The 26,121-nt window shown below is 36.0% G+C and overlaps 1 protein-coding gene across 1 annotated transcript in view; it reads right to left on the bottom strand.

The window, feature by feature from the left end:
* Positions 1–26,121, bottom strand: part of LOC309825946 (glutamate carboxypeptidase 2) — a 58,542-nt gene that overhangs the window by 12,803 nt on the left and 19,618 nt on the right. The window contains exons 3-11 of the mRNA XM_082659834.1: positions 25,698–25,823; positions 24,724–24,910; positions 21,567–21,660; positions 10,585–10,683; positions 10,221–10,306; positions 8,485–8,604; positions 6,204–6,286; positions 4,464–4,527; positions 2,218–2,285 (exon numbers count right to left, since the gene is read on the bottom strand). Coding sequence (XP_082515960.1) covers positions 2,218–2,285; positions 4,464–4,527; positions 6,204–6,286; positions 8,485–8,604; positions 10,221–10,306; positions 10,585–10,683; positions 21,567–21,660; positions 24,724–24,910; positions 25,698–25,823 — 927 coding nt within the window. The remainder of the gene's footprint in view (positions 1–2,217; positions 2,286–4,463; positions 4,528–6,203; positions 6,287–8,484; positions 8,605–10,220; positions 10,307–10,584; positions 10,684–21,566; positions 21,661–24,723; positions 24,911–25,697; positions 25,824–26,121) is intronic.

Below are 26,121 nucleotides of genomic sequence, written 5' to 3'. Positions count from 1 at the left end.
AAATTATATTCAGGAAAATAAGGAATGCAATTCATACATTAGCAGTCATTAAGAATTACAACAATGAGTTTCTCACAATATAGGAAAATGCTCATGTTATTATATATAATGCACCTATTATAAAAAAAAATACATGGAGTGTATGGAAAAGAAAGCTATACCAAATTATTACCAAGCCATTGTATTCAGACGAATGGTCACACTGTAAGATTTTTTTTTTTTTGGTCTATTTTTCCAAATTAAGGGAGGCTACTCTCAAAAACACATTCATCCTCCTTTTATAAAAAAAAAATGAAAAGAAGCAAGCTGGTTAAGGGAAGGTTTGTTTTTTTTGTTTTTTGTTTTTTTTTTAAATATTGCTTTGTGCCAACAAGTTTGTCAAAGTCATTAAATAATACATAACAAAACAAATGCACTAATATCTTATTTAATTAGTTGAGTATTTATCGTAATTGTGTTAAGCACAGGGCTTTCAATACATTTTCAGATTTTACAGATGAGAATTCTAAGGGAGTACAATATGCCCTACTATTGAATGCTAAACTCAGAGCATTAAATGTTATGCCAAAACGTTTAGCACACTAAACTGTAACTAATACTCACTAAACTGTAACTGAATAATATATGGCATAAAAAGTTTTTATTTTTTATTTAATAAAAGTCCTATGCTCTATTTTTTAACAGTTTCAACTCAAAAGATTTTATAGACTACCTATTCTGTGGAAGACTTTTTGTAGATGTCAGCCATACAAAGTTTAATAATACAAATTACACACCATCTACTAGTGGGAACTATAAATAAAAATGTGGAATTCATGTGCTAGGTGCTATAATAGACGGATGTGCAAAGGTCGATGGGAACACAGATAAATTTATATAAACTTGGGGAGAGAGAAGTTATGTCAGCATCTTAAGTCATAAAATATCAATACATAAAGCAGCAAGATAATTTTACTCAAGCTTACAAATTTACACAAAACTTTGATACAAGGGACAGTACCACTCCATTTATTAAGTAATATGAATTTGAAATTATGTATTTAGAAATATATTACTAAAGTCACAGTTTATCACTAAAATTTGAAATACCGCGAATCACCTTCCCCAAACAAAAACAGAATTTTAAAAATCCAAAACTGTCAAGCATCATATAATTTCAAACTTCACCTAGAAAGTAGTGTTTTTGCATTTGTCACAGGGTGCCACCAATCCACCTGGTAAACAAATATAACTGCCAAGCTTCCTTAGCATTGACCTCAAATTACATAAATGGTGGGAATTCTCTGAGGCACAATGTTTCAGATATTTAATTTTGTATACACTTCATGGGAATTGTAAAACTGCAGGCACCTGACAGAGATCTTAAGTAACAATGTGAATAGATTAGTGTCAAATTAAACTTTTCTATTCCTACTGGAGATGTTAATAAATTAAATTCCATGCTTGGGAAACCAAACCTTAACAATATGTTTAGGATCTATTTAAAATCCCTATATGAGGGAAATAATTGTCTTTCATGGTAATTACATTTCAATTGGTAATTCTGTTAAATAAGCAAGTCTTTTTATCCTTTCCAGTTCAAATCAGGTAATTAGCAGTAACAGCAAAAATCTGCCATGCAAAACATTCCTTATGCCTACCTTTAGGAACGGTGGCTTTATGGGGCAGGATAATTAAAATGAAGAGTTGCCTATTGGTCCTATAGAAATTCAGGCACCACCTCTCTGCCAGATTTAGTATGTTGTGCTGCTGTCAGAATTACAATAACTTTAACTCAGTGGACTGAAGCCCACAGCAGGAAATCAGGAATTGGGTACATGGTCTTACCCAGTCGGTGTCCCAGGAGTCAACACCTGGTTTTTTACACATTCTCTTTCTCAATCGGTTAGAAATGTCAACTCTTCCAGAGTCCTAAGTTAATTGGTATCATTATATTAAAGAGTAAAAACCAGTTTCAAAATTAAGGAGTTAAACCGCAGGACCAAGTCCTGGTTCAGCTACTTGAACAAGTTGTGTGACTCTAGTGGCTAATGCTTTTTGGGCTCAGTTTTCTCGGTTTCAAATGGAGATGGTAGACGCAATGCTCTCCATAGACTGCCTCAGATTGGTGTGGGAGAAATGGGCAAAAGTTATAAAACAACACAGATGTTTAACATAATAATCCACCTCAAGAAAACATCATTTGTAGAACTTAAAATTCCATGTAATTATTTTTACCTCCTTTGTTAGGTTGTATACCAAGCTGTACATAAGTGGGGTACAATCAACTCTCAGAGTGTAGTTTCCTGAAAGACAAGATAGTTTGTTTTCTATTTCATTTCTTTATTTTACTCTTCCACTCAAAGACCATTCCTAACTCCTTAGCCAGAATGATCCCTTTATAACCTAAGTCTGGGGAATTCCCTGGTGGTCTAGTGGTTAGGACTATGCGCTTCCACGCAGAGGGTATGGGTTTGATCCCTGGTCAGGGAACTAAGATCCCGCAACACATGTGGCCAAAAATAAATAAATAAATAAAACCCAAGTCTGATCAAAACTCTCCAACTCATCACTCAATAAAATTCATCCTCACCATGACCCTTGGTGCCACACATGAAACAATCTCAGGTCACCTCTCCACATCTTCACCTACTCCACCCAAGCAAATGTTCTATACAAGAGAGATAATAAAATTACTCACCTCACAGGAATATTGGGTTAAATAAATGTTTATATTTAAACATTGGTTGGTACTTTGTGTGGGCTAAATTCTACATATGAATGTCAACATGATGGAAATACCTCAGACTGAGGACAGTGGTTCCTTTGAAGAGAGGATTATTTGAGAATGGTTTCAGTAGAAATTGTTTTCTTTGTAAATTTTGCATTTTAACATTAGAAAGCTAATAGATGACTTATTTTATTATTTGAAAAATGAACAGTTAATACAATTTTAAATATAAAACAAAGTGAGACAAGCTGTATTTCAATCACAGAGTAATGAGTGTGTTATTTGCTCCTGATCCTGAAAATGCTGGGGAGACAATGCAGCATTTTAAACCAGGGAATGACGTAAACAGAAAAATCAAAGATTAAAAAAATGCATTAAAATCAAGTCTTAAAAAAAAAAAACTAGCAATAGAGAGAACATTATTCTACTTTTGAAGAATATATGTTTGGTGTACTTATTCTGTGTGGCAAAGGTGTTTCATCTTCATATGTGTGTTTAAATAAGGACAATAAGGAATTCCCTGGTGGTCCAGTGGTTAGGACTCTGTTCTCACTGTGGGGGGCCCAGGGTTCAGTCTGACACATGGCAGATTTACTAATAAACTAAAGAAAATATTCTATAAGTCCACCCTTCATTCATTTATTCATTCATTTGTTGCAAACACCATTTATTTAATAAGACATTAAGAATCCAGGAATGAAGAAGTAGGATCCTGCCTGTTCCTGGCAGAAAAATATAGTCTAGAAAGGGAGTGGGTTTGTAAAACAAATAATTACTTAATAACAGCAGTGATGAGTGCTACAAAGATGGCTTCCCAGAAAAAAAATAACACTCCTGGGGAGACTGTAAGAATAAGAATTAAACAGATGGTGTGTCGAACAGCAATCTCAGTACAGAGAACAGCAGTTGCAACGGCTGAGAAGTTGCATGTGGTCAAGGGACAGAAAGATTCGTGCGGGGCTACAGTATAGTGAGTGAAAATGGACTGTTTCAGTTTCTTGAAAATCGACTTGAGATTGTCCCTTAGTTTGAATCTCTGTTTATCAAAGCAAATCCATTCTAAAAGGCCTGTCTTCAATGCCTATCTCATTTCTCAAGCCTTTCCTGACGTTTCTATCATTATGTCTTCTGAACTCCAAGATCAGTCTGATAATATCCTTCTGAGAGTACCGGCATATATTAGAATCCTAGACTGATTTATTTTATCATCCATACTGAGTCTTAAACTCTTGAGTACTAGACTCTTCTTTACTAACCCCTAATTCCTTTGAAATCCTGGAAAGTACACTGCATAGAGAGGTGCTTAGTAAATATTTGCTGAATTGAAGGAAAAAATATTTAAGAAGAAAAAATTCTTGGTGAAAGATGAAATCTGGGAAATCAGCATTTGTTTTCAAAATTTGTGTGCATGATATTATGATGACAGTAGTTAAATCATACCTTTTTGCTAACCCATTCTAAAATCATAGAAATCTTTAGTTCCATAACTGACTTATTCATTTAAGAGATATTCACTGAATTCCTACCATAGATAAGGTAATCTGCCAGATGAAACAAACAAATTATAGAGTGTTGTTTCGAGAGCCCAAATCAGCACCCTAGAGCTCACAGCTGCCATGAGCATGACAAACCAGCAGCAAATTCCCTCACCACTTGTTAATGGATTTGCATTCCTAGTTAGTGCATAACTTACGAACTAAACTGCTGTTACTACCAAGATCATATATTTTCCTTTGAAACCAATAATATTCACCTTCTATAGAAGAATCAGCATTAATATAGGCCACACCACGCACTTGAAGAAGTCTGGAATTCTCCTATAATATTAAATGAATAAATAAACAAACAAATAGCCATAACCCCTTTCTAAAAAAACGCACATCTACATTTACTGTATGGAGGTTTCTGAATTAAGTTGGCCCAAGTTCACCCCAAATTTGACATGTAAGGTTTTCAAGCGTATGTTTGAAAGAATTTCAATAAATGTCACTGGTAAGAAATAACAAACAAAACATTTTTAAGACTAAAATTTGAGATGAGACTATCCACATTCATAATACAGTGAGTGGAAAAGGAGTTGATTTCTTTGGTTTTAGTGGGTAGTTACTGTGCGAGGGCTTTCTCTAGTTGTGGCGGGCTGTTCTTCGTTGTGGTGGGCAGGCTTCAGTAACTGTGGCACATGGGTGTAGTAGTTGTGGTGTATGGGATTCGCTGCTCCATGGCATGTGGGATCTTCCTGGACCAGGGATTGAACCCGTGTCCCTTCCATTGGCAGATGGCTTCTTAACTGCTGTGCCACCAGGGAAGCCTGGGAGTTGATTTCTTAACCACACTGTGGTTTAATCCGTCAAATTAAGTTCTCCTGTGTTATGACACCACCTACTCGTCAAAACTTTAAAACATTTTTCTCAGCTTTAAAACACTGACAAAGTATAGCAGGATTTTGTTGATATAAGTGGATTATGAATCTCCAAAACAAGCAATTTTCTAAGTGTCCTGACTGTAAGAAATAAAGTGAAAAAACATACAGCTCTAGGTGATGAAAATAAGATGAAAGACGCAAATCACACCCTCAAAATATTTAGGCTCTTCTTGATGCCAGCATGAATCTTTGTCTACAGGAGAACTACTTTTTTTTCTACCCCAGAGAAAATTGAAGTTTACAGGGCTTCTCATAATTCTTAGATAATAGGAAACAAGTAAATATTTATAGCATGACTAGAAGTTAATGGAATGTTAATTTTGCATATGTTTACAAGTAACACTTCTATGACACAAAGCCAACAATGCATGCAGGTAAAATTACTTTCCAAGGAGCCTAGTAAATATTCTGTGGTGGGGCATTCCACTTCACTTTTAGCATGATTTACAGTAGGTCATTATGATATGAGGAAGACAGTACAAGCTCAAGGAATATTTAAATGTAATTAGCTTTAGGAGTTAATTTGAAAAAGTTAAAACATTATATCTTATTATGATGTCCAGTTTCTAGTGAATTTACTTAGCTACTATCACACTCCCAGACAACGAAGATCAAATTATTTCCACAATTGACATTAAGTGGCTTTAAAAGTTCAAACAGGGCTTCCCTGGTGGCGCAGTGGTTGAGAGTCCGCCTGCCGATGCAGGGGACACGGGTTCGTGCCCCGGTCCGGGAAGATCCCACATGCCGCGGAGCGGCTGGGCCCGTGACCCATGGCCACTGAGCCTGCGCATCCGGAGCCTGTGCTCCGCAACGGGAGAGGCCACAACAGTGACAGGCCCGCGTACCTCAAAAAAAAAAAAAAAAAAAGTTCAAACAACACTTAGTTCTCAAGTGACAAAAAAAATTTTATCGTTGATTTTTGAACAAGAATATGTTGCTTCAGACTTTCTGGAAAAAAGTTTGAATATTTTCTGGCTGGATTGACCAGTTATTCTTACATTCTTGTGAATTAAATACTAACTGCTTTATTATTATGAAAATGTATGTTATATCGAATTATCAACTAACCTCTGCCCACTCAGTGGAACCAAGAAGACCAAATTCTTCTGCATCCCAGCTTGCAAACAAAATTGTTCTTCTAGGCCTCCATCCTGAAATATATATGCATACTTATAAAAGCTGGGAAAATGCATAATATTGCCAAGACATCACCATGCCCAGCATGCCCAGCAGAGTAACAACAGCAAAACTTCATTGGTTGTTTAGGAGGGTGAATTATGGTGACAATCTTTACTTAATTTCCTTTGGAAAGATTTTAAAGCTAATCTGTCAATACAAAAGAGCACATCTGTATTGAAAAAGGGGGAAATGCAGACATGGTAAAAATCCTGTGAGATCATAAAATATTCTAATAGGTTTATAATGATTGCCTATGCTAGGAAGCCATCTGTGGTCTGCAGCTGCCTAGAGTGAAAGAAGAAAGTGCTGGATGTGGTCTGTGCTCTGAGACAATACAACTGAGAGAAAATCCTTTACAACTCTTCCATGCTGTGTTGGCATCACACAAACAATTGTTCAATGTCAGCTGGTTGTGTGATTTCACTCCATTCTCTGCCAGAATTAGTCAACAGAAGCTCCATTCTCAACACTAGTGTCTGCTGCCGCTGAGAAGTACACCATTCATTAGGACGGTCATATGGCTTGGAGTTATAAATACTGATCTTGAAGTTAAAGAAAGATCTTATTTCAAGCCTTGGTTCTTTCACTTACTAGCAGTATGACCAAGGGAATGTTATTCAAACTTGTTAGGCCTCTTGTTTCTTCACCTGTATACCAGGAAGAGCAGAGTTAAGATAACACTCCTTGATTGTTAGGAGGATTAAATGGAATAATATTTATAAATATAGCACTGAACAAGTGCTCCAGGCATGTAAGTTATTGTTTGAGTACATATTTCATTTGTGCTTAAGGATATATATCCCTCTAGCTGTTGAGTCCAGAGCTTCATTTTTGTTAAGTATATTAATAGCATTATTCAAATCTCCTGTTAATTATTATTCCCCATCATTGCAGTCTTTTGGCATACTTTGTAATTGTCATAGTGATGTTTTGTATTTACCACAGAAATCTTCTGGCAAAATCATGAAACTTTTTGTAATACTATGAAACACAACCTAATTCACAAGCTATGTAAATTCAGGTCTCCATAGTTCTATTTTCTTAAAAAATAAGATAGCTGTGTGGAAAAAAGAATAGAGCACCTTTACATTTGATTTCAAAGAGTGACATCACTGTTTTGTGGACTGGGAGACAGAAACCTGAATTTTAACCCTAGTTCTCTGATTCTGCCACACACCAGCTACAAAACGTTGGGTGAATTACTTCATTCTGGAAACCTCAGTTAACTTATTTGTAAAATGAAAAGAGAAATAACTAAACATATCCCTCCTCCTATGAGTTCAAAATAGATAACACGTGATAACACTGTTTCTCTGAGAGAGTAAGTACCAGGCAAATGTAACATATTTTTACCACATTCATTGTTGCTAAAAAAAAAAAAAAATATGGATCACATTTACAGCCCATAGACACCTTGTTTGCAGGGTCCGTAAACAAAGTAGAGCTTCTGTTCTCAGTATGTAATGTTTACTTTAAAAACTAACCATTTGAACTCAATTTTATTTTGGGTTTCATATGAAGATTCTAAAATGACTGAAGTAACTGTGCTAGTAGTATAATCTTCAATTCTGTGAGAGAAATCAAAGCTGGGGGTGTGAGAATACAGATATCGAACTTTTGACAGCATCCTATTAAGCAGGAAGACCAGCATTTTTCTGAATTAGCTTTCATCCCCTCAGTCAGTTGGTGTACTTGACCTGAGGCCTGAGGCTGGAAGATCCCAAGAAGCTCACATTTCTCAGACCAGGACGCTTTGGCTTATGACCTAAATCTGGTGTCTACTCTCCAGTAAAGAAACCCATCTCCATCTTCTTTGTTGCCAGAGAAACCACTAATAGTATAATTCCTTTATTTCAGATTATAATTTAATATATAAATATAGATAATATGAACTTTATTATATAAATAAGTGAATTATTAAAAATGAACATATAAAAATGAATAAACAATATCATTAACCAACATAAGTAATATAGCTGCTAGTTATTGAAAGCTACTATCTACTATTAAGCACTACTAAGTACTCTATGCTACTCAGATGATATAATTTGCATGCAACCTCTCTGTTGTGTTTCACACAAACCTATGAGGTGGTATTTTTATACTCACTTTACTGAGGACCAAACTGAGATTCAGAAAAAATGGTCTTTTTACATTTTGCTTACATTACCTTCTTTTTTCAGCTTTCCAAAACTCTTGACAATTTCCTGAACAACAGCTGCTCCACTCTGAGGGTCAATGCCACCAAATACCCAAGAGTCACGGTGACCTCCAAGAATGACATATCTGTCTAGAAAGCATCATTGCAAAATTACTTGCCATTACAGGTCAAGAACAGAGGAAATTGCAAATGACTCAATAGCACTAAACACAAAGCACTCAGGACTCAAGTTAAGATAGCAAAGGTTCCTGAAGACTTTTGTAAATGTATCACTTTGCTCTGAATTTGATGTATGAAGGAAATATGAATGTGATAAGCAAATGTATACTTCAATTAATTACAGTAATTATAAGTATGTAAGTAATGATAAGTGAGTATAAAAGTATCCTTATCCACTTCTTTATATAATTCTCTGTTACTTCTCTCTTACCTATTTACGCTATGTTTCCAGTATTTTCAGAGTAAGAGAACACAGTGGCCAAATAATGATTTCTCCACTTCCTAATTCTTCTACTTAGTTTTTAACGTACAGCTCAAAGATTCTACCTCTCTATGATCTGTTTCTATTTTCTGCAGGGAGAGGGAATTGCACCCCTATCCAGCTTTCTGGGCAGTCTTTTCATATTGATAAAGCATTTACCATGGGGCTTCCCTGGTGGCACAGTGGTTAAGAATCTGCCTGCCAATGCAGGGGACACAGGTTCAAGCCCTGTTCCGGGAAGACCCCACATGCCACAGGGCAACTAAGCCCGAGTGCCACAACTACTGAGCCTGTGCTCTAGAGCCCGCGAGCCACAACTGCTGAGCCCGAGTGCCTAGAGCCTGTGCTCTACAACAAGAGAAGCCACTGCAACGAGAAGCCCGCACACCACAACAGAGTAGCCCCCGCTCGCCTCAACTAGAGAAAAGCCTGCATGCAAAACAAAGTAAAAGGATTTTTTTAAAAAAAGCATTTACCACACTTAACTGTAGGGGTCTTCATGTCTCTGGTCTGTGTCTTTTTAAAAAATCCCTCCAACCCCAAAGCCTAGCACAGAGCTGGCACAAAATATGTACTCAGTGAGATTCAATAAATAGCCAGTGGTACACTGTTTAGTGCTCATTGGAAGCACATCAATATTCTTTATCCCTGAAAGAAAGTCCTGGCTGCTTGCACAAGAGATATTCAGTTTAATTCTGTCTGTTTGGGTAGGAAATATAACCATATAGTTCCTAAGGAATCAAACATAATAAAGTAAGATTATTTTCAAATGTATCATCGAGCGGGTTATCTGAAATCATATGGAAATCACGTGTATATATATTCCACCCATTTCAGTGTAAAAAAAAAAACCATGTAAAGGATTCATTAACTTCTGGTTATCTTAATTTTCTAAGAGTGTTACTTATTGTTGTAATGAAGATATTTCTCCAGGTAAAATATGCGGTAAGGAAATCCAAAAAGCTCAGATTAAACACCTGTAAACCATCTCTCCTTGATCTTCCTCTCTCGGTCCTTTAATTGAAGCATGCATAGTTTATCAACAACCTCGGTCATCTGACCAATCTAGTCCCAACATTTACTTTCTTCACAACATGCATCACAATGTAAAATTACCTCCTATTGATCTATTTTGTGTTTATGTGAGTTCCATTAGGACAAAGAGTTGCTTTGCTTTGTTCACCTTACATTCCTAGAGCTCAGCGCAGTACCTGGCACCGAAGAATTGCCTGATCGATATTTGCTGAGCAAATGATCAATTTACCTGGCTCCACTGCCCCTCTGAGAGTTCCAATCACATTGTAAATTCTTTTCACTTTATTGTTGGAATGGATGTGCATCTTGACTTTTCTAATGCAAAAATAAAGGACACAGACTAAAAATACTGGTTAACAGCTTGCCACCCACAATTTTTAAATCTGACATTGTTTTGAATATTTCTAAAGGCACACAGGCAATAATTGCATTGACCAATTGTCCAATTGTGAGGATATATGTGTATTCCCCTTTTCAACCTGTTGTTATGTCTCCTGCTGGTAGTAGATTTTACTTTTCAGTCATCCTCTGTAATTGTTTTTTGAAAAAGCTTTCCTCCCCCTAAAGAGTTATTATAAAAATAGTCTCTTAACTTGGTAGAGAAGTTTCCAGTAAATCCAGGTCCAACATTGTAGGGCACGTGGAGGCTTCCTTTCCAGCTGTGATCTGGTGGTGATGATGCACCCATTTTTCTGTTGAACACAAAAAATATTATTAGCTGAAGGAAACCTTTGAAGTTATAAGTTAAAATGTCCTTGAACTTGTTTTCTTGAGTGCCTGCTCATAATAGCTTCTATGAGTCATGGTAGTACAAAGTGCTTTGCATAGGGATATGCCGTTTAACTCAATACACCTCTTATGAGGCGGTTCTGCTATTACTCCCCACTTCAAAGATAAGGAGGGTGAGGCTTAGAGAGATTAGGTAACATGCCCAAAGTCAAGCAGCTGATTAGTGGTACAATCGAGATTCAAACACTTGGTAAGAATTTGGACTCTGTGTTACCAGTTTCCAACAGTAAATCATGTGAAAAGTGCTCTCAAGAGCATGCCCTGAAGAAACAGCAGGTGCCAAACTCTTTGGAATTTCCCATTATGTTATTTCTCCCACTGATAAATACATTCCCAAATACATGTATGGTCATCCTTTACAAAGTACTTTTGCACTCATCTATTAGGAAGGGAGGAAGGGCAAAGGAAGGGATGTCACTTCAACCAACAGCCCCTCAAAGCTTTATACACTATTTATTTTTTTAATTCAAAAGGGTGGAAAGATTCAGGTGGACCAGCCCATATATGCCACTAGCCGTGGTTATCTCTCACCAGGTGATTGAGAAAAATAATATGATAATATCTGTGGAATGGTGAGGTTCTTCCTGTTTCATTTCAGCATATCTTCCTTTACTGTTTAAGAGCATGGATTGACTTATTCTTGATTTGGGCATGGAAACCAAATGTATTTTTGCTACCTAGAAGCAGATAGAAGAAGATGGCTCCAGACAAACTTAAGAGAGTGAAAAACATCAATCTGTCTTTTATGCCTCAATCTCTGGTCCACACACCTGCATGCGCCCTATGATTTACAGTGAAACATTTTCTGTAGTTTCCTCCTTTTTTCTGTGCCTGCACACAGGTACTTATTCCCTGCCTACTAATTTGAGGTAATGGGGACAGCTCAACTTGACCTAGAATATATTATATGTGCAAAACTACATCAATATGATTATCTTCTCATGGAAAACTAAGTATAAATAATATTTTGTTTTAAAATGCTCTATCAGAGAGTAAATATTTACTCTTTTATTTTCCTATCTCATGAGGGAGTTTAATAAAGATAATTTCATGTAATATACTATATAATTTATTTATCTATATACAATAAAATTTCACATGAAAAGCATCAAGTAAAATGAAGGGGCATTATACATTGTTAAATATCATAATGAATAGTCAAAATAGCAGAGTATTATGTATACAAAAAATGGTAGAAGCCAAGTGAAGAATATACATATACTTGATTATACATAAAATATTTTTATAGTACTATATTGCAGACTAATAATATTGATTGCCTTTGGGATGGAAATGGGTAGGAGGGAAACTTTTTATTGTATACCCCTTTGAATTTTGAACTGTGTAAATGTATTTCCTTTTCAAAATAAAAATATGGAAAACAAAACAAGGTGCAAATTCATCAGGAAGTCAATTACATATTATAAGGAAGGTAATGAAGAGTCCCTATTCCCAGAAAATAATAAAATATAAAGCCAAGATTACAGTGCCCCCACAAGGACAAGAAAATATCGCACATCTATGGAGAACAGAGGTTTTAGTCACTAAATTTCACTGGGATAATTAATCAGGGATATAATTTTCTTTAGGTCCTTCTTTCACTCTATAAATAAAAAATAAATTCTGTGAAAATTAAAAGGTTGAATATTTAAATTTCAAATCATAGAAATTTCAGAAAATATAATATTGGAAATGTCTTTGAAAGGATTTGATAGGTCATAGATGCTCAATAAGTATCTATAAACAACACTGAATTTAAAAATCTATATTGTGTAGCATATTAAACTTTATTTGTCCATTTAGCAAAGATTTATTCTCTATAATGCTCAAGGTACTGTATTGTACTCACTAAGGAATACAAATATGTACAAGACATGGTCATTCTACCAAAGAGTTTATAAGTCAGAAAAAGATAGATATAAAACAGAGCATGATATATGATAGATAAAGCTCTGAAGGACAAAACAGAGCTTGATTCCCCTTGTGGGATCAGAAATAATTTTCTTTCTACAGGAAGTTTCACTTATCTGGATTTTTAAAGAATGAGCAAGATGTGGGCAGGGAAGATGGAGGTAAAGAGCATTCCAGGTACAATTCCAGGTATGATGTAAACAGTCACGAAGGCTGAAGAGTCAGAGCAAAAGTAAGGCATGGTGATTAATCTGGCTGGGGTATAAGATGATAAGGATACCATAACAGAGAAACTTGAAAAATAGTGAGAATTTGCTTCTGAGAAGATGCACTTTACCCTATTCATCCTGATGAGTACAACTAAATTCCCTGGACTATAAATACATAAAAAATAAACATAAGACTCTGAAAGGTGGAGAAAAGAAAATAAACCAGCTCAGGACCTCAGGGTGCAAGAAACGACAAAGTGGTGAGTTCCTTGGGTTTTCATATGGGCTCTCATATCTCAGACATAGAGCTGAAGAAGCTGGCAAGCCAAAAAGGCCAAGTGGCTCATATGAAACATGTTACTCAACAAAAGCCTTGAGTATGAATACGTACTTGAATACGTATATATATTCAAGTGCTCCTAGGACAATTTTCAGGATAGACCATATATTAGGCTATAAAAAAACTCAATAAATTTAAAAGGCTGAAATCATATCATCTCTTTATTAATCATACAAACCTTTTACTAACCCAACTATAGTATAAAGAATTTAGTAAGCAAGGATTCTTCAATATATGCAAATCAAGCAATATGATACACCATATTAACAAATTAAAGAATAAAAACCATAGGATCATCTTGATAGATGCAGAAAAAGCTTTGGACAAAATTCAACACCAATTTATACTAAAAACTCTCCAGAAAGTAGGCATAGAGGGAACCTACCTCAACATAATAAAGGCCATATATGACAAACTCACAGCAAACATCATTCTCAATGGTAAAAAACTGAAAACATTGCCTCTAAGATCAGGAACAAAATAAGGATGTCCACTCTCACCACTATTATTCAACATAGTTTTGGAAGTCCTACCTATGGCAATCAGAGAAGAAAAAGAAATAAAAGGAATACAAATTGGAAAAGAAGCAGCAAAACTGTCACTGTTTGCAGATGACGTGATACTATACATAGAAAATCCAAAAGATGCCACCAGAAAACTACTAGAGCTCATCAATGAATTTGGTAAAGTTGCACAATACAAAATTAATGCACAGAAATCTCTTGCATTCCTATACACTAACAATGAAAGATCAGAAAGAGAAATTAAGGAAACAATCCCATTTACTATTGCATCAAAAATAATAAAATACTTAGGAATAAACCTAGCTAAGGAGGCAAATGACTGGTACTCAGAAAACTATAAAACACTGACGAAAGAAATCAAAGATGACACAAACAGATGAGAGATATACCATGTTCTTAGATTAGAAGAATAAATATCGTGAAAATGACTATACTACCCAAAGCAATCTACAGATTCATTGCAATCACTATCAAATTACCAATGGCATTTTTCAAAGAATTAGAACAAAAAATTTTACAGTTTGTATGAAAACACAAAAGACTCCGAATAGCCAAAGCAATCTTGAGAAAGAAAAACGGAGCTGGAGGAATCAGGTTCCCTGACTTCAGACTATACTACAAAGCTACAGTAATCAAGACAGTAAGGTACTAGCCCAAAAACAGAAATATAGATCAATGGAACAGGATAGAAAGCCCAGAGATAAACCCATGTACCTATGGTCATCTAATCTATGACAAAGGAGGCAAGAATGCACTATGGAAAAAAGACACTCTCTTCAATAAGTGGTGCTGGGAAAACTGGACAGCCACATGTAAAAGAATGAAATTAGAACACTCCTTAACACCATACACAAAAATAAACTCAAAATGAATTAAAGACCTAAGTGTAAGACAGGACACTATAAAACTCTCAGAGGAAAACACAGGAAAAACATAAATCACAGCACCCACTTCCTAGAGTAATGAAAATAAAAACAGAAATAAACAAATGGGACCGAATTGCACTTAAAAGCTTTTGCACAGCAAAGGAAATCATAAACAAGACCAAAAGACAACCCTCAGAATCAGAGAAAATATTTGCAAATGAAGCAACTGACAAAGGATTAATCTCCAAAATATACAAACAGCTCATGCAGCTCAATATCAAAAAAACAAAAACCCAATCCAAAAATGCACGGAAGACCTAAGTAGACATTTCTCCAAAGAAGAGATACAGATTGCCAACAAACACATGAAAGGACTCTTAACATCACTAATCATTAGAGAAATGCAAATCAAAACTATAGTGAGATATCACCTCACACTGGTCAGAATGGCCACCATCGAAAAGTCTACAAATGATAAATGCTGAAGAGGGTGGTGGGAATGTAAATTGATACAGCCACTATGGAGAACAGTATGGACGTTCCTTTAAAAAACTAAAATTAGAACTACCATATGACCCAGCAATCCCACTTCTAGACACATACGCTGAGAAAACCATAATTCAAAAAAACACATACACCCCAATGTTTATTCTTTTTTTCTTTTCTTTTTTTTTTTCTTTTCTTTTCTTTTCTTTTTTTTTTTGCGGTACGCGGGCCTCTCACTGCTGTGGCCTCTCCCATTGTGGAGCACAGGCTCTGGATGTGCAGGCTCAGCGGCCATGGCTCATGGGCCCAGCCACTCCACGGCATGTGGGATCTTCCCGGACCAGGGCATGAACCCGTGTCCCCTGCATCAGCAGGCGGACTCTTAACCACTGCACCACCAGGGAAGCACCCCAATGTTTATTGCAGCACTATTTACAACCGCCAGGACATGGAAGCAACCTAAATGTCTATCAACAGATGAATGGATAAAGAAGATGTGGTACATATATACAATGGAATATTACTCAGCTGTAAAAAGGAATGAAAATGGGTCATTTGTAGAGATGTGCATGGACCTAGCGTCTGTCATACAGAGTGAAGTAAGTCAGAAAGAGAAAGACAAATGTCATATATTAATGCATATATGTGGAATCCAGAAAAATGGTACCGATGAACCCATTTGCAGGGCAGCAATAGAGAGGGTGACATAGAGAATTGGCAGTGGACACATTGGGGGAAGGGGAGGGTGGGATGAACTGGGAGATTAGGATTGACATATATACAGTACCATGTGTAAAATAGACTGCTAGTAGGAACCTGCTGTACAGCACAGGGAGCTCAGCTCGGTGCTCTGTGATGACCTAGATGGGTGGGGATGGGGGGATGGTGGGAGGGAGGTCCAAGAGGGAAGGGATATGGGGATATACATATACATATAGCTGATTCACTTTGCTGTACAGCAGAAACTAACACAACATTGTAAAGCAATTATACTCCAATTTAAAAAAAAAGAGAGAGAAAGAAAAGAAGAAAGCAGTGGTCTAAGAATAGCCATGTATGGATGCTGACTGCCACCATCATTAATAAATGATCCTGCACTGAAGCCAAATAATTAATTTGAGAGTAATTTATGATAATGTGTTGCTAGGCAACTAAAATAAACTTCTGAGGAAAAAAAATAACAGAAAAAAATTGGGAAAATTTGCAAATATATGAAAATTAAACACTGACCCTAAATAACCAATGGCTCATAGAAAAAAATCACAAGAGTAAATAGAAAATACTTTGAGATGGGGGCTTCGCTGGTGGTGCAGTGGTTGAGAGTCCGCCTGCCGATGCAGGGGACACGGGTTCATGCCCCAGTCCGGGAAGATCCCACATGCCGCGGAGTGGCTGGGCCCGTGAGCCATGGCCACTGAGCCTGCACATCCAGAGCCTGTGCTCCGCAACAGGAGAGGCCACAACAGTGAGAAGCCTGCGTACCACACACACACAAAAAAACTTTGAGATGAATAAAAATGAAGACATAAGACACCAAAAGTTATGAGATGCAGTTAAAACAGTGTTTAGAAGGAAATATATAGCTGTAAACACCTATATTAAAAAAGTAGAAAGCTATCAAATCAATAAACTAATCTTCCACCCAAAGAAACTCAACAATGAAAAGAAAGCTAAATTCATATAAGCATAAGAAAGGCAATAATAAAGACTGGAGCAAAAATAACAAAATAGAATCTAGAAAAAAAGATAAAGAAAAATGAATGAAAGCAAATGTTTGTTCTTTGAAAAGATCAACAAAATTGACAAATCATTAGCTAGACTGACCAAGAAAAAAAGGGGAAAAGACTAAAAATCAGGAACAAAAGAGGGAATACTACTATTGACTTTACAGAAATAAAAAGGATTATAAGGGAACACTATAAACAGTTATATACCAACCAATTAACCTCAATGAAATGAATTCCTGAAAAGATATAAACTGCCAAAACTGAAGAAAGAGAAAATGTAAGTAGGCTATAACAAGTAATCAAAACTTCTCAGAGGGTTTCCCTGGTGGCACAGTGGTTGAGAGTCTGCCTGCCGATGCAGGGGACACGGGTTCGTGCCCCGGTCCGGGAAGATCCCACAGGCAGTGAGCCATTCAGCAGTGAGCCATGCTGCTGAGCCTGTGCGTCCGGAGCCTGTGCTCCACAACGGGAGAGGCCACAACAGTGAGAGGCCCGCCTACCGCAAAAAAACAAAACAAAACAAAAAAAACTTCTCTGAAAGAGAAGCCCATATGGCTTCACTGCTGAATGCTAGCAATCAGTAAAGAATAAACACCAATCCTTCACATGCTCTTTAGAAAAACAGAAGGAACATTTCTAAAGTTACCCTATGCGACAAACATTACCATGACACCAAAACCAGATAAAGAAATCACAGGGAAACTAAAGATAAATATGAATATTGACACAAAAATCATTAATAAAATACTAGAAAACCAAATTCAACAGCATTTTGAAAGGATTATACACCATGACCGAGTAAGATTTATTCCATGAATGCAAGACTGATACCACATACAAAAATCAAAAAGTGTAATATACCACATTAACAGGCTTAAGAAAAACCACATAATCAGAAAAATTGATGCAGAAAACAAACAACCACAGCAACAATAAAACACTGGGGAAAATTCAACATCCATTCATGATGAAAATTATCAGAAAACTAGAAATATTGAAAGAAAATACAAGACAAACCTGAAATATTTTGTGATGTCAGAATACAAGTGCTTATAAAAGGATTGGAAGAACTGTGTTTTTTTTATATTGCTGGTAGGATGTAAAAGGATACAACCACTATGGAAAAGGTTTGTCAGATTCTTACAAAAGTAAACATGCTATTATCATATGACCCGGCAATTGCACTCCAGAGAAATGAAAACTTACGTTGACACACAAATCTGTACATGATTATCTGTAGCAGCTTTATTCATAATAGCTACAAACTAGTTGTTCTTTGAATGGTGAAACAAACTGTGATACCAAATACAACGGAACACTCCTCAGTATTAAAAAGAAAAGAACTATATATACAACAACTTGAACAAATCTCCAGAGAATTATGCTGAGTGAAGAAAAACCCCACAAGGGTATACATTTATATAACATTCTTGAGATGATGAAATTATAGAAATGGTGAACAGATTAGTAGTTGCTAGGAGTTAAGGTTAGAGGGTATGGATGGAGGGGGACAGGAAAGGAGTGGGTGTGGCTAAAAGGGCCACATGAGGGATCCTGGTGATGATGGAAATGTTTTGTGTCATGAGTATAAAAAGAAATATATCAGTATCTTGGTTGTGATATTGTATTATACTTTGCAAGATGTTACCATTGGGGAAAGCTGGATAAATGGCCTAGAGGGACTCTTTAGTACTACTTACAGTTGCATGTGAATCACAATTATCTCAAAATAATGAGTTTAATTCTTAAAAATTAGGAACAAGCTAGATGGGCAGAAAATGATGTGCTAGAATTTCGTGGTTTGTCATGTAGCCTCTATTTAGCTGTGAGCTTCTATACTATATTTTGAGGGCCCTGAGAACAAAGTCTATATATAAATCATACTCTTATCACAGTGCTTGACAAAAAGAGGCCACTCCATAAGTGTACCTTGAGTGGACAGGCTGTAGGAAGCCATTAAAAGTCTTCTGAGCAGAGACACAAGAATGAGACAGTGTCTTGACAAAGAGATGCCTCCTAAATGCTTGTGCTGTTGAATAGAGAATAAGTGATGCTCAACAAAGCTGTCTTTTACATCAGACATGAATTTGGGTCCCAGATCTATCACATACTCTCTGAACTTTGATTTCTTTATTTGTAAAATTAGTTATCACAATACTAACACATGTAGTTGTTTTATGGGCTAATTGATAAACAGTATGTAATCATTTAGCAAAAAGTAAGTGCTAGAATATAATTAGCACTCTATGCATGTTAGATGCTATTATCATTGTCTTTATTATTATTGTCGTTGCTGTCATTATAATCCTGATAGTTACTCAGGGAGACAAAAAGAAACCATGTAACCACATTCCCTTCAGTACAGATGCAAAAAAGAATAAGAAAGAACACACACCCTGTTCCCCTTTTCTCCCACCTAGGTAAACACAATTTTCTTTTTTCTATAATTCACATTTCATCAACTTTTTATTAAAGTTGTCGGCATACCTGGGCCATTATATAACTTTATGTCTCTCCTCTTCTTCTCAAATACTTGTTAAGAAACTTTCATTTTATGATATATCCAATTTGTAAAATACTGTCTATTCTAATTAATACATAATGTTACACTGCTAACCGTTTGTGGGAATATGGGAACTGACTATAATGGATATGTAGCACACTCCCTAGATAATTATGCAGAGGGAGTAAATACTCTCAATTAAATTCATAAACAAATTACATGTTCTTAAAATGTTTTATGACTAAATTCCAGTCTAGAACATTTCACTATACCTTAGAAGGTATGGATGGTAAAACAGAAATTATCTTATTGCTTTTAGTATATACAGATCATCTTCTCCTTCCAAATACATTTTAATACATTTCTGTACTACCAAAATTCATTTTTAATCATGGTGTTTTGAATGCAAAATATACTTCCATAGAATTTATGTTATTTAATGATGACTGCATTTACAAAATGACTTACTAAAGCTGACTTAAATACATTTGGTAATTTTTTTGATCAAGTATTAATAATTCTACTACCCAGTTAGGGCATAGCCAAATTCAACTAGTTTACCAGAGCAGTCAAATGGTAGACATGGCTAAATAAACCTCACGTCCAATTCTGTATAATCCTTCCTTCTTTCCTTCCATGCACTCTTTTTCTAACTACAAAGATAATACAGGTTCACTTTTTAAAACATATAATTTAGGGATTTTATATATATATATATATATATATATGTATATTTGAAATCTACTTTTTCTATTTAATAGTATAGCATAAGCATGTACCCACATTGTTAAATACTCTTGTACAACATATATTTTAATGGCTTCATGTACTGTCATAGACAGTAATATATTTAACTACTTATCAATTATTGAAGATTTGTGTTGTTTACAATTTTCCACTATCACAGGTAAAGCTACAATCACGTTCATCTTTTAAATATAATGAATATTTAGACTTTATATTTACACAAACACATAGTCCGTGGTGCCCTCAAAAGTTGTGCCCCATCCTGAATCTTAACCCATGTGGTAAAGCTAAGAGCTCAAAAGAAAAAAAGACCAGGGTGCTTGCTATTCCTTAATCTGCCCTTAAATTGGACAGACACCTCCAATTCTCTGATGACAGCCTCCTCACCTGTAAAAATGAGGGCACTGAACTAGGTCATAAATAAGTTTTCTTATACATTCTAGAATAAAATGATTAAGAATGCCTTAAACTCAAAGAAGAAAAGGGACTAACTGGCCAGATGCTTTGGTCTCCAGTGATTCTACTTTCAGAGAAGTCAGTGCTCTCTCCCCTCCTCAAGGATAATGGAGAAGAAGGGACATGCAGATGAGAGAAAGCAGGACAGGAAAGAGGAAAGAGCTCCAATGTCAGGTTAAACAATAACAACTTTGGAGAAGCTTCAATAGTGAAAGCAGAGGAAGAAGTGGAATGGATAAAGATGAAAATCAATGGAAGATGCTTTCAAAGGGCATTATTCCAGGTCCACCAAGAAGTAGACAATAAGAGGTTTCAATAAGTAAGAGATTTATTAGGGGAAAGGCGTGTAAAGGAAATAGCAAGGGAGCTAAGAGAGGCTGAGAAAGCCATCAGACTGCAATGCAGGTCAGAAATGGGGTAAAAGAGAAAGAGAAGAAAGAAGAATGCTGGTGGCAGAATCCCTTGATAGCAAGGCTGTCAGGGAGTCCTGAGCCAGAGTCTCCCATCAGAGGAGTCCCATGCCTCCCAGTAATGGGCCTCATTTAGTACCCTTGCTGCATTTAGTTACTGACTGGGAGCATCTATGGGAAGCATGGCCTTGATACAAACAGGGTGATGGATTTCAAAACACAGTGGAGCACCTTATCAATGACACTCCCCACAGTTGATGATCTGAAAGACTCACTTTCATGGCTGTCACACACTGGATACCAGTATTTAAAGCAAATCCCAGGTTAGAACCACTGTTCTATAAAATGGTGATAAAATTGTATGCTTATTTGATTTTCTGCCAACACACAAAAGAATAGACACTATCTGATTCCATTTATATCAAGTTCAAAACCAAACTAATCAATGATGATAGATATCAGAAAGTGGTTGCTTCTAGGGGGGTATGGTAAAAATTGAGCACAGAAAACTTCAGTATCAAATAATGGAGATAAAAGCATGAAAGTTGAAGATTGCCAGTAAAGAGAATTACCCAAATAGCCATCGGTTTGTTTCTTACAAACTTACTCTAGGAGCTTCTGTGCATCATAGTATCCAATTGGATGAACAGGAATACTTGGAAGACCAACAGCCTCTGCGATTTCACATCTATAAGCATATTCTGAAAAAAAGTTGAACATACTTCTAATAAAAATGGAGTCCCTTTCAAAATGTTCTCTGTAAATCAGATTAAACATATTCTTAAATTGCATCTACTAGAACTGTTACAATTAGAAAGACAGTTTCAAATGTTAGCGAAAATGTGGAGCAACTGAAACTCTCATACATTCTTGTAAGAGTGTATAATTAGAGAGTCACTTTAAATAACTTCTTTGAAAAATAATGTTATGCAGAATTATGCCCTATGGCAGAACAATTACACTCCTAGGTATTTACCCAAGAAAGATGGAAACATATGCCCACAAAAAGACCTGCACAAAATTGCTCATAGCAGCTGAATCTAGGTAGCCCATACGGGACACAGTCCAGCTGTTTGTAAATAGGAGAATGAATAAGCAATTTGTAGAACAGTCGCATAATAGAATTCTACTCAGCAAGTAAAGGGAAGAAACTATTAACACACACAATAACATGAGTAATCTCTAATCGTTGTACTGAGTGAGAGCAGCAAGGCAAACGATGAGGGAAAATCATAAATTTTTCTATGACCGGGAAATCAAACTAAGAAAGGAAAAAAATAATATGCCCGCTTTGTGGTAGGCCTTTCCCAATGTTCAGTGTGCATCTGTATTGTACATTAACCAGACCTCCTCAAACAGGAGGATGTAATCACCTTTAAGAAAAATGGTTGCTTTATTCAGACAATTTTCAGGTTATTTTAGTTTCTTTTTCATCCCATACAGGGAGTTGTATTGACCAAAACATCTTTGATCAACTTTATGTAGAATGCTAACCTGTCAATACAACACAGAAATTCTTTGTCTCAGAAATGTATAAAATTGCATCTCTAACTCCTGACCAATGGAACAGTTCTCACAGCTTCTGCAAATCTGTTCCCTGGGTTATAATCCTCAGTTTGACTCAAATAAAATTCTCTTTTCTTTCTTCTTAGCTTGACTGTTATTTGATTTTACACCAGCACACAAAAGAATAGTTACTATCTGATTCCATTTATATGAAGTTCAAAACCAAACTAATCAATGATGACAGATATCAGAAAGTGGTTGCTTCTAGGGGAATATGGTAAAAATTGACCAGAAAGGGGCACCAGAGAACTTTCTGGAGTCATAGAAATGTCCTATATCTTATTTTGAGTGATATAGATACATGTAATTTAAAAAAATTATTGAATTAACTCAAGACCTGTGCGTTTTGTTACATGTAAACTGCACCTCAAAATAAAAACACATTTTCTGTCATTTCTTCAGATTTAAGAAAAATAAGAGCTATTTTTCCATTTTTTTCTTCAAAGTTTTAAATTATAAGAGCTTTAGGGGATTGCAAAAGCTATTCTTTTTATAGTAAAATGACATAATAATATGTTGCATTGGATTTGTTTTAAAATTCCTTAGGGTAATAATGCAAAAGGAAAGACGAAGAGATAAAATAAGATTGACAAAGTGGTGACAATTTTCTCTATTTTTTTGTATGTTAGAACTATTCCATAATAAAAACTAAAATTAAAAGGAAAAGAAAAAAATAGGGCACAAAAGGGAATTCAACAAATGCAAGCCTCACAGGGATAACATCATTTTTCTTTCTACAATGTCATCTTTTAAATTTGAGGATAATAAACAGAAATAGTCCAGTTAATCTTATTTTATGTTCACATGTTTTTTTTTTGTGTGTGGTATGCGGGCCTCTCACTGCTGTGGCCTCTCCCGTTGCGGAGCACAGGCTCCGGACGTGCAGGCTCAGCGGCCATGGCTCACGGGCCCAGCCCCTCCACGGCATGTGGGATCTTCCCGGACCGGGGCACGAACCCGTGTCCCCTGCATCAGCAGGAGGTACAATTTTAACTTTATATAACCAACAGAGCTTGGGAGAAGTTGCATTTTTCAAAGCTTGGGAATAAAAAGGCTAAGTAAGTAAAGTTCAGGTAGACTTAAGTGATTTTACTATAGGATAATATGTATTGCTTTACAAAAATCTATGATAATGTACTATATTACAAGATTTACGAAGCCAAAATGCATAAACTTTAAAGGAGTTTACAATTTGATAGAAAAACCAGATGAAATATAAATATGGAAATGCCATGGATACTTGGTAACCTATTTTATCCAAGGTACACACCTTAGTTAGTTTTAAACCACACAAATTAAGTGATCACAGATTTTTGTAAATGTCATCAACTAGCTGAGTACATTCAAAATAAATTAGCTCCCTTTGTTAATGATCTACTGTTTTACAGCAGAGCATTTCAGCATAAGACAAACATGTGGACTCCGGAGCCAGACCATCTGAATTTGAATCCCCACTCCTCATTTAGTGGTGTGATGGTCTAGGGCAGAGTTTGCTTACTTCTAGTCTCGCTTCCCTCCTCTATCAAGTAGAGATAATAACATAACAAAGCTTATAGGGTTGTTAAGGCATGTAAGAGCTAGCATTTAGGAAATACTCCTTGAAAGTGATCACTATTATCTTTATACAGCAATGATACAATAAGCATTTTCTAGGCTCTAAATTCTAAATGTCATTTCAGGGATTTATAGAACTTCTTTTGTTCTACTATCCCTTATCTACAACTAGAAATTTTAAAAACTGTGAAATCCATTAATTGGGGGGAATTTACTTGTCAACAAAACATGATCTGATGTAAACTAATCTGGAAGCAAGATCTGACTTGAATAGACAGACTATATTACTTACATTCCTCTGCTTAATATGATTATTCATACATTTTACTGCAAAAATATTTACATGCTTGCTTCCCATTTTATGTTCCAGCCTCCTATGTGAATGTTATGCAAGAAATGGTATATGCACCATATTACTTTTAAATATCTGAAAATGTCTGCATTTCAAAACCTATCAGACCCGAGGATTCCAAATAAGGGATAAGGGACCCGAACCAACAATTTTCTGAGTTCAAATTCCTTTATTCTTAGACACAAAGAGAACGAGAAAAAGACATACTTTATCCATGTGTCAAAGGAAATCCTTTGGTAAAATCACTTTACAATGTTAAGGTTTTTGTGATGATTAAGGCCTGGTCACTCACCATTTGCTGGGTAGCCAGGTGTGAGAGGGTCCCCTGCACCATTAAGATTTAAGATATTTCCACGCTGAACACCACCTCCAGGAAGATTCCAACCACCTGGATAGGACTCCACCCCGGGAGCAAAGTAATCAGCAGGATCTGAGTACAAAATGATCCCTTTGGCCCCAGCCAGCTGGGCATTTTTAACCTGGAATAGACAGTCTTTCATATTTTAGGTTGGTAACTCAAAATTACTCTTAAATAAGTAGCTAAACTTTATCTTCAATCTTTTATCCTTAGACTTAAAACAAGGGACATCTCACAGAGAGTTGGCTTTTTCTTTTTCCTACTGCAAGCTCTAAAAATGAGTTTCCAGGGCTGAATCAGCCCTCAGAGCAGCAGATTTTAAAAATGTACATATTAGTGGTAGTGAGTATGTGCTACTTCCTTCCTCTAGTCTAGAAGCACAATAAGCAAGTAGACTCCACAGACTAGACTCCCATTTCTTCTATGGTTGAGAGGGAATATTTCTGAAATTTAGTTTCCCACAAAAAAGGAAAAAATATTAGCAAATCAAGCCAAATTAAGTGATAGTAACTTTCAAAACTGCTGTGTATAAATTGGTTTCTCTCATTACCTATAATAAGAATACTAAAATTTAATTTAGTAAATATTTTCAAAGGTAACATTTAAAACAAAGATACTGAAGGTTAACAACAAATCAAATGCATGCTTCTTTGTAGACCACAGGCATAATGTGTAGGTATGGAAAAAACCTGTTCTGTTTCCCTGAACTTCTACCCTGGCCGAATTCAAATGACCCAGTTTAAAACCCCTGTATATAAGCTAGAAAATGTATCTTCCCTATTAGGTGGGCTGGTACAGAGTATGAGAAGATCACAGTCCTCCAAAAGTTTTAAGGATGTGGTTCTACCCATGTAAGATACAATATAACTTTTTATTTTTGTGGAAAAGAAAAAAAGATTATTTTTTACCTTATTTCCTCTGAAAATTTTCCCATATCTGGCAATCAGAATCTTCCCAGAGCAATTAATTTTCATGTCCCGCTCTAGTTTAAAGAAGTCTTCAGTTCGTGCGTAGTTAACATAGACTAGGTCACCCTGTTGAGATCATGGATGACTTACTACAAGTAAGATTTAATAAAAGAGGTTTTTCTGCGTGAAGACTGTTTCACATCTTTGAAAGAGGTAAGAGACAAGAGTATGCAAGAGGGTCAGAAAAGCATGAGCCTCAGGTAAGAGATTCAACAGAGAAATGAACTTGAATTAAGAAGGCAATTACCTGGGTAGAGACTTATGAGTTAACTATTAAGTTCTGTTTATGTTGATGTCTCCTGTAAAGTGACCATAAAACTATAGAAGTGTTCGTCAGGAAAATACACATAAATATACACACTGC

The sequence above is a fragment of the Grampus griseus genome (assembly GCF_964374135.1).
Source record: "Grampus griseus genome assembly, chromosome: 8".
NCBI lineage: Eukaryota > Metazoa > Chordata > Mammalia > Artiodactyla > Delphinidae > Grampus > Grampus griseus.
The sequence above is the reverse complement of the archived record's forward strand: the minus strand, read 5'-3'. Positions and strand labels throughout refer to the sequence as shown.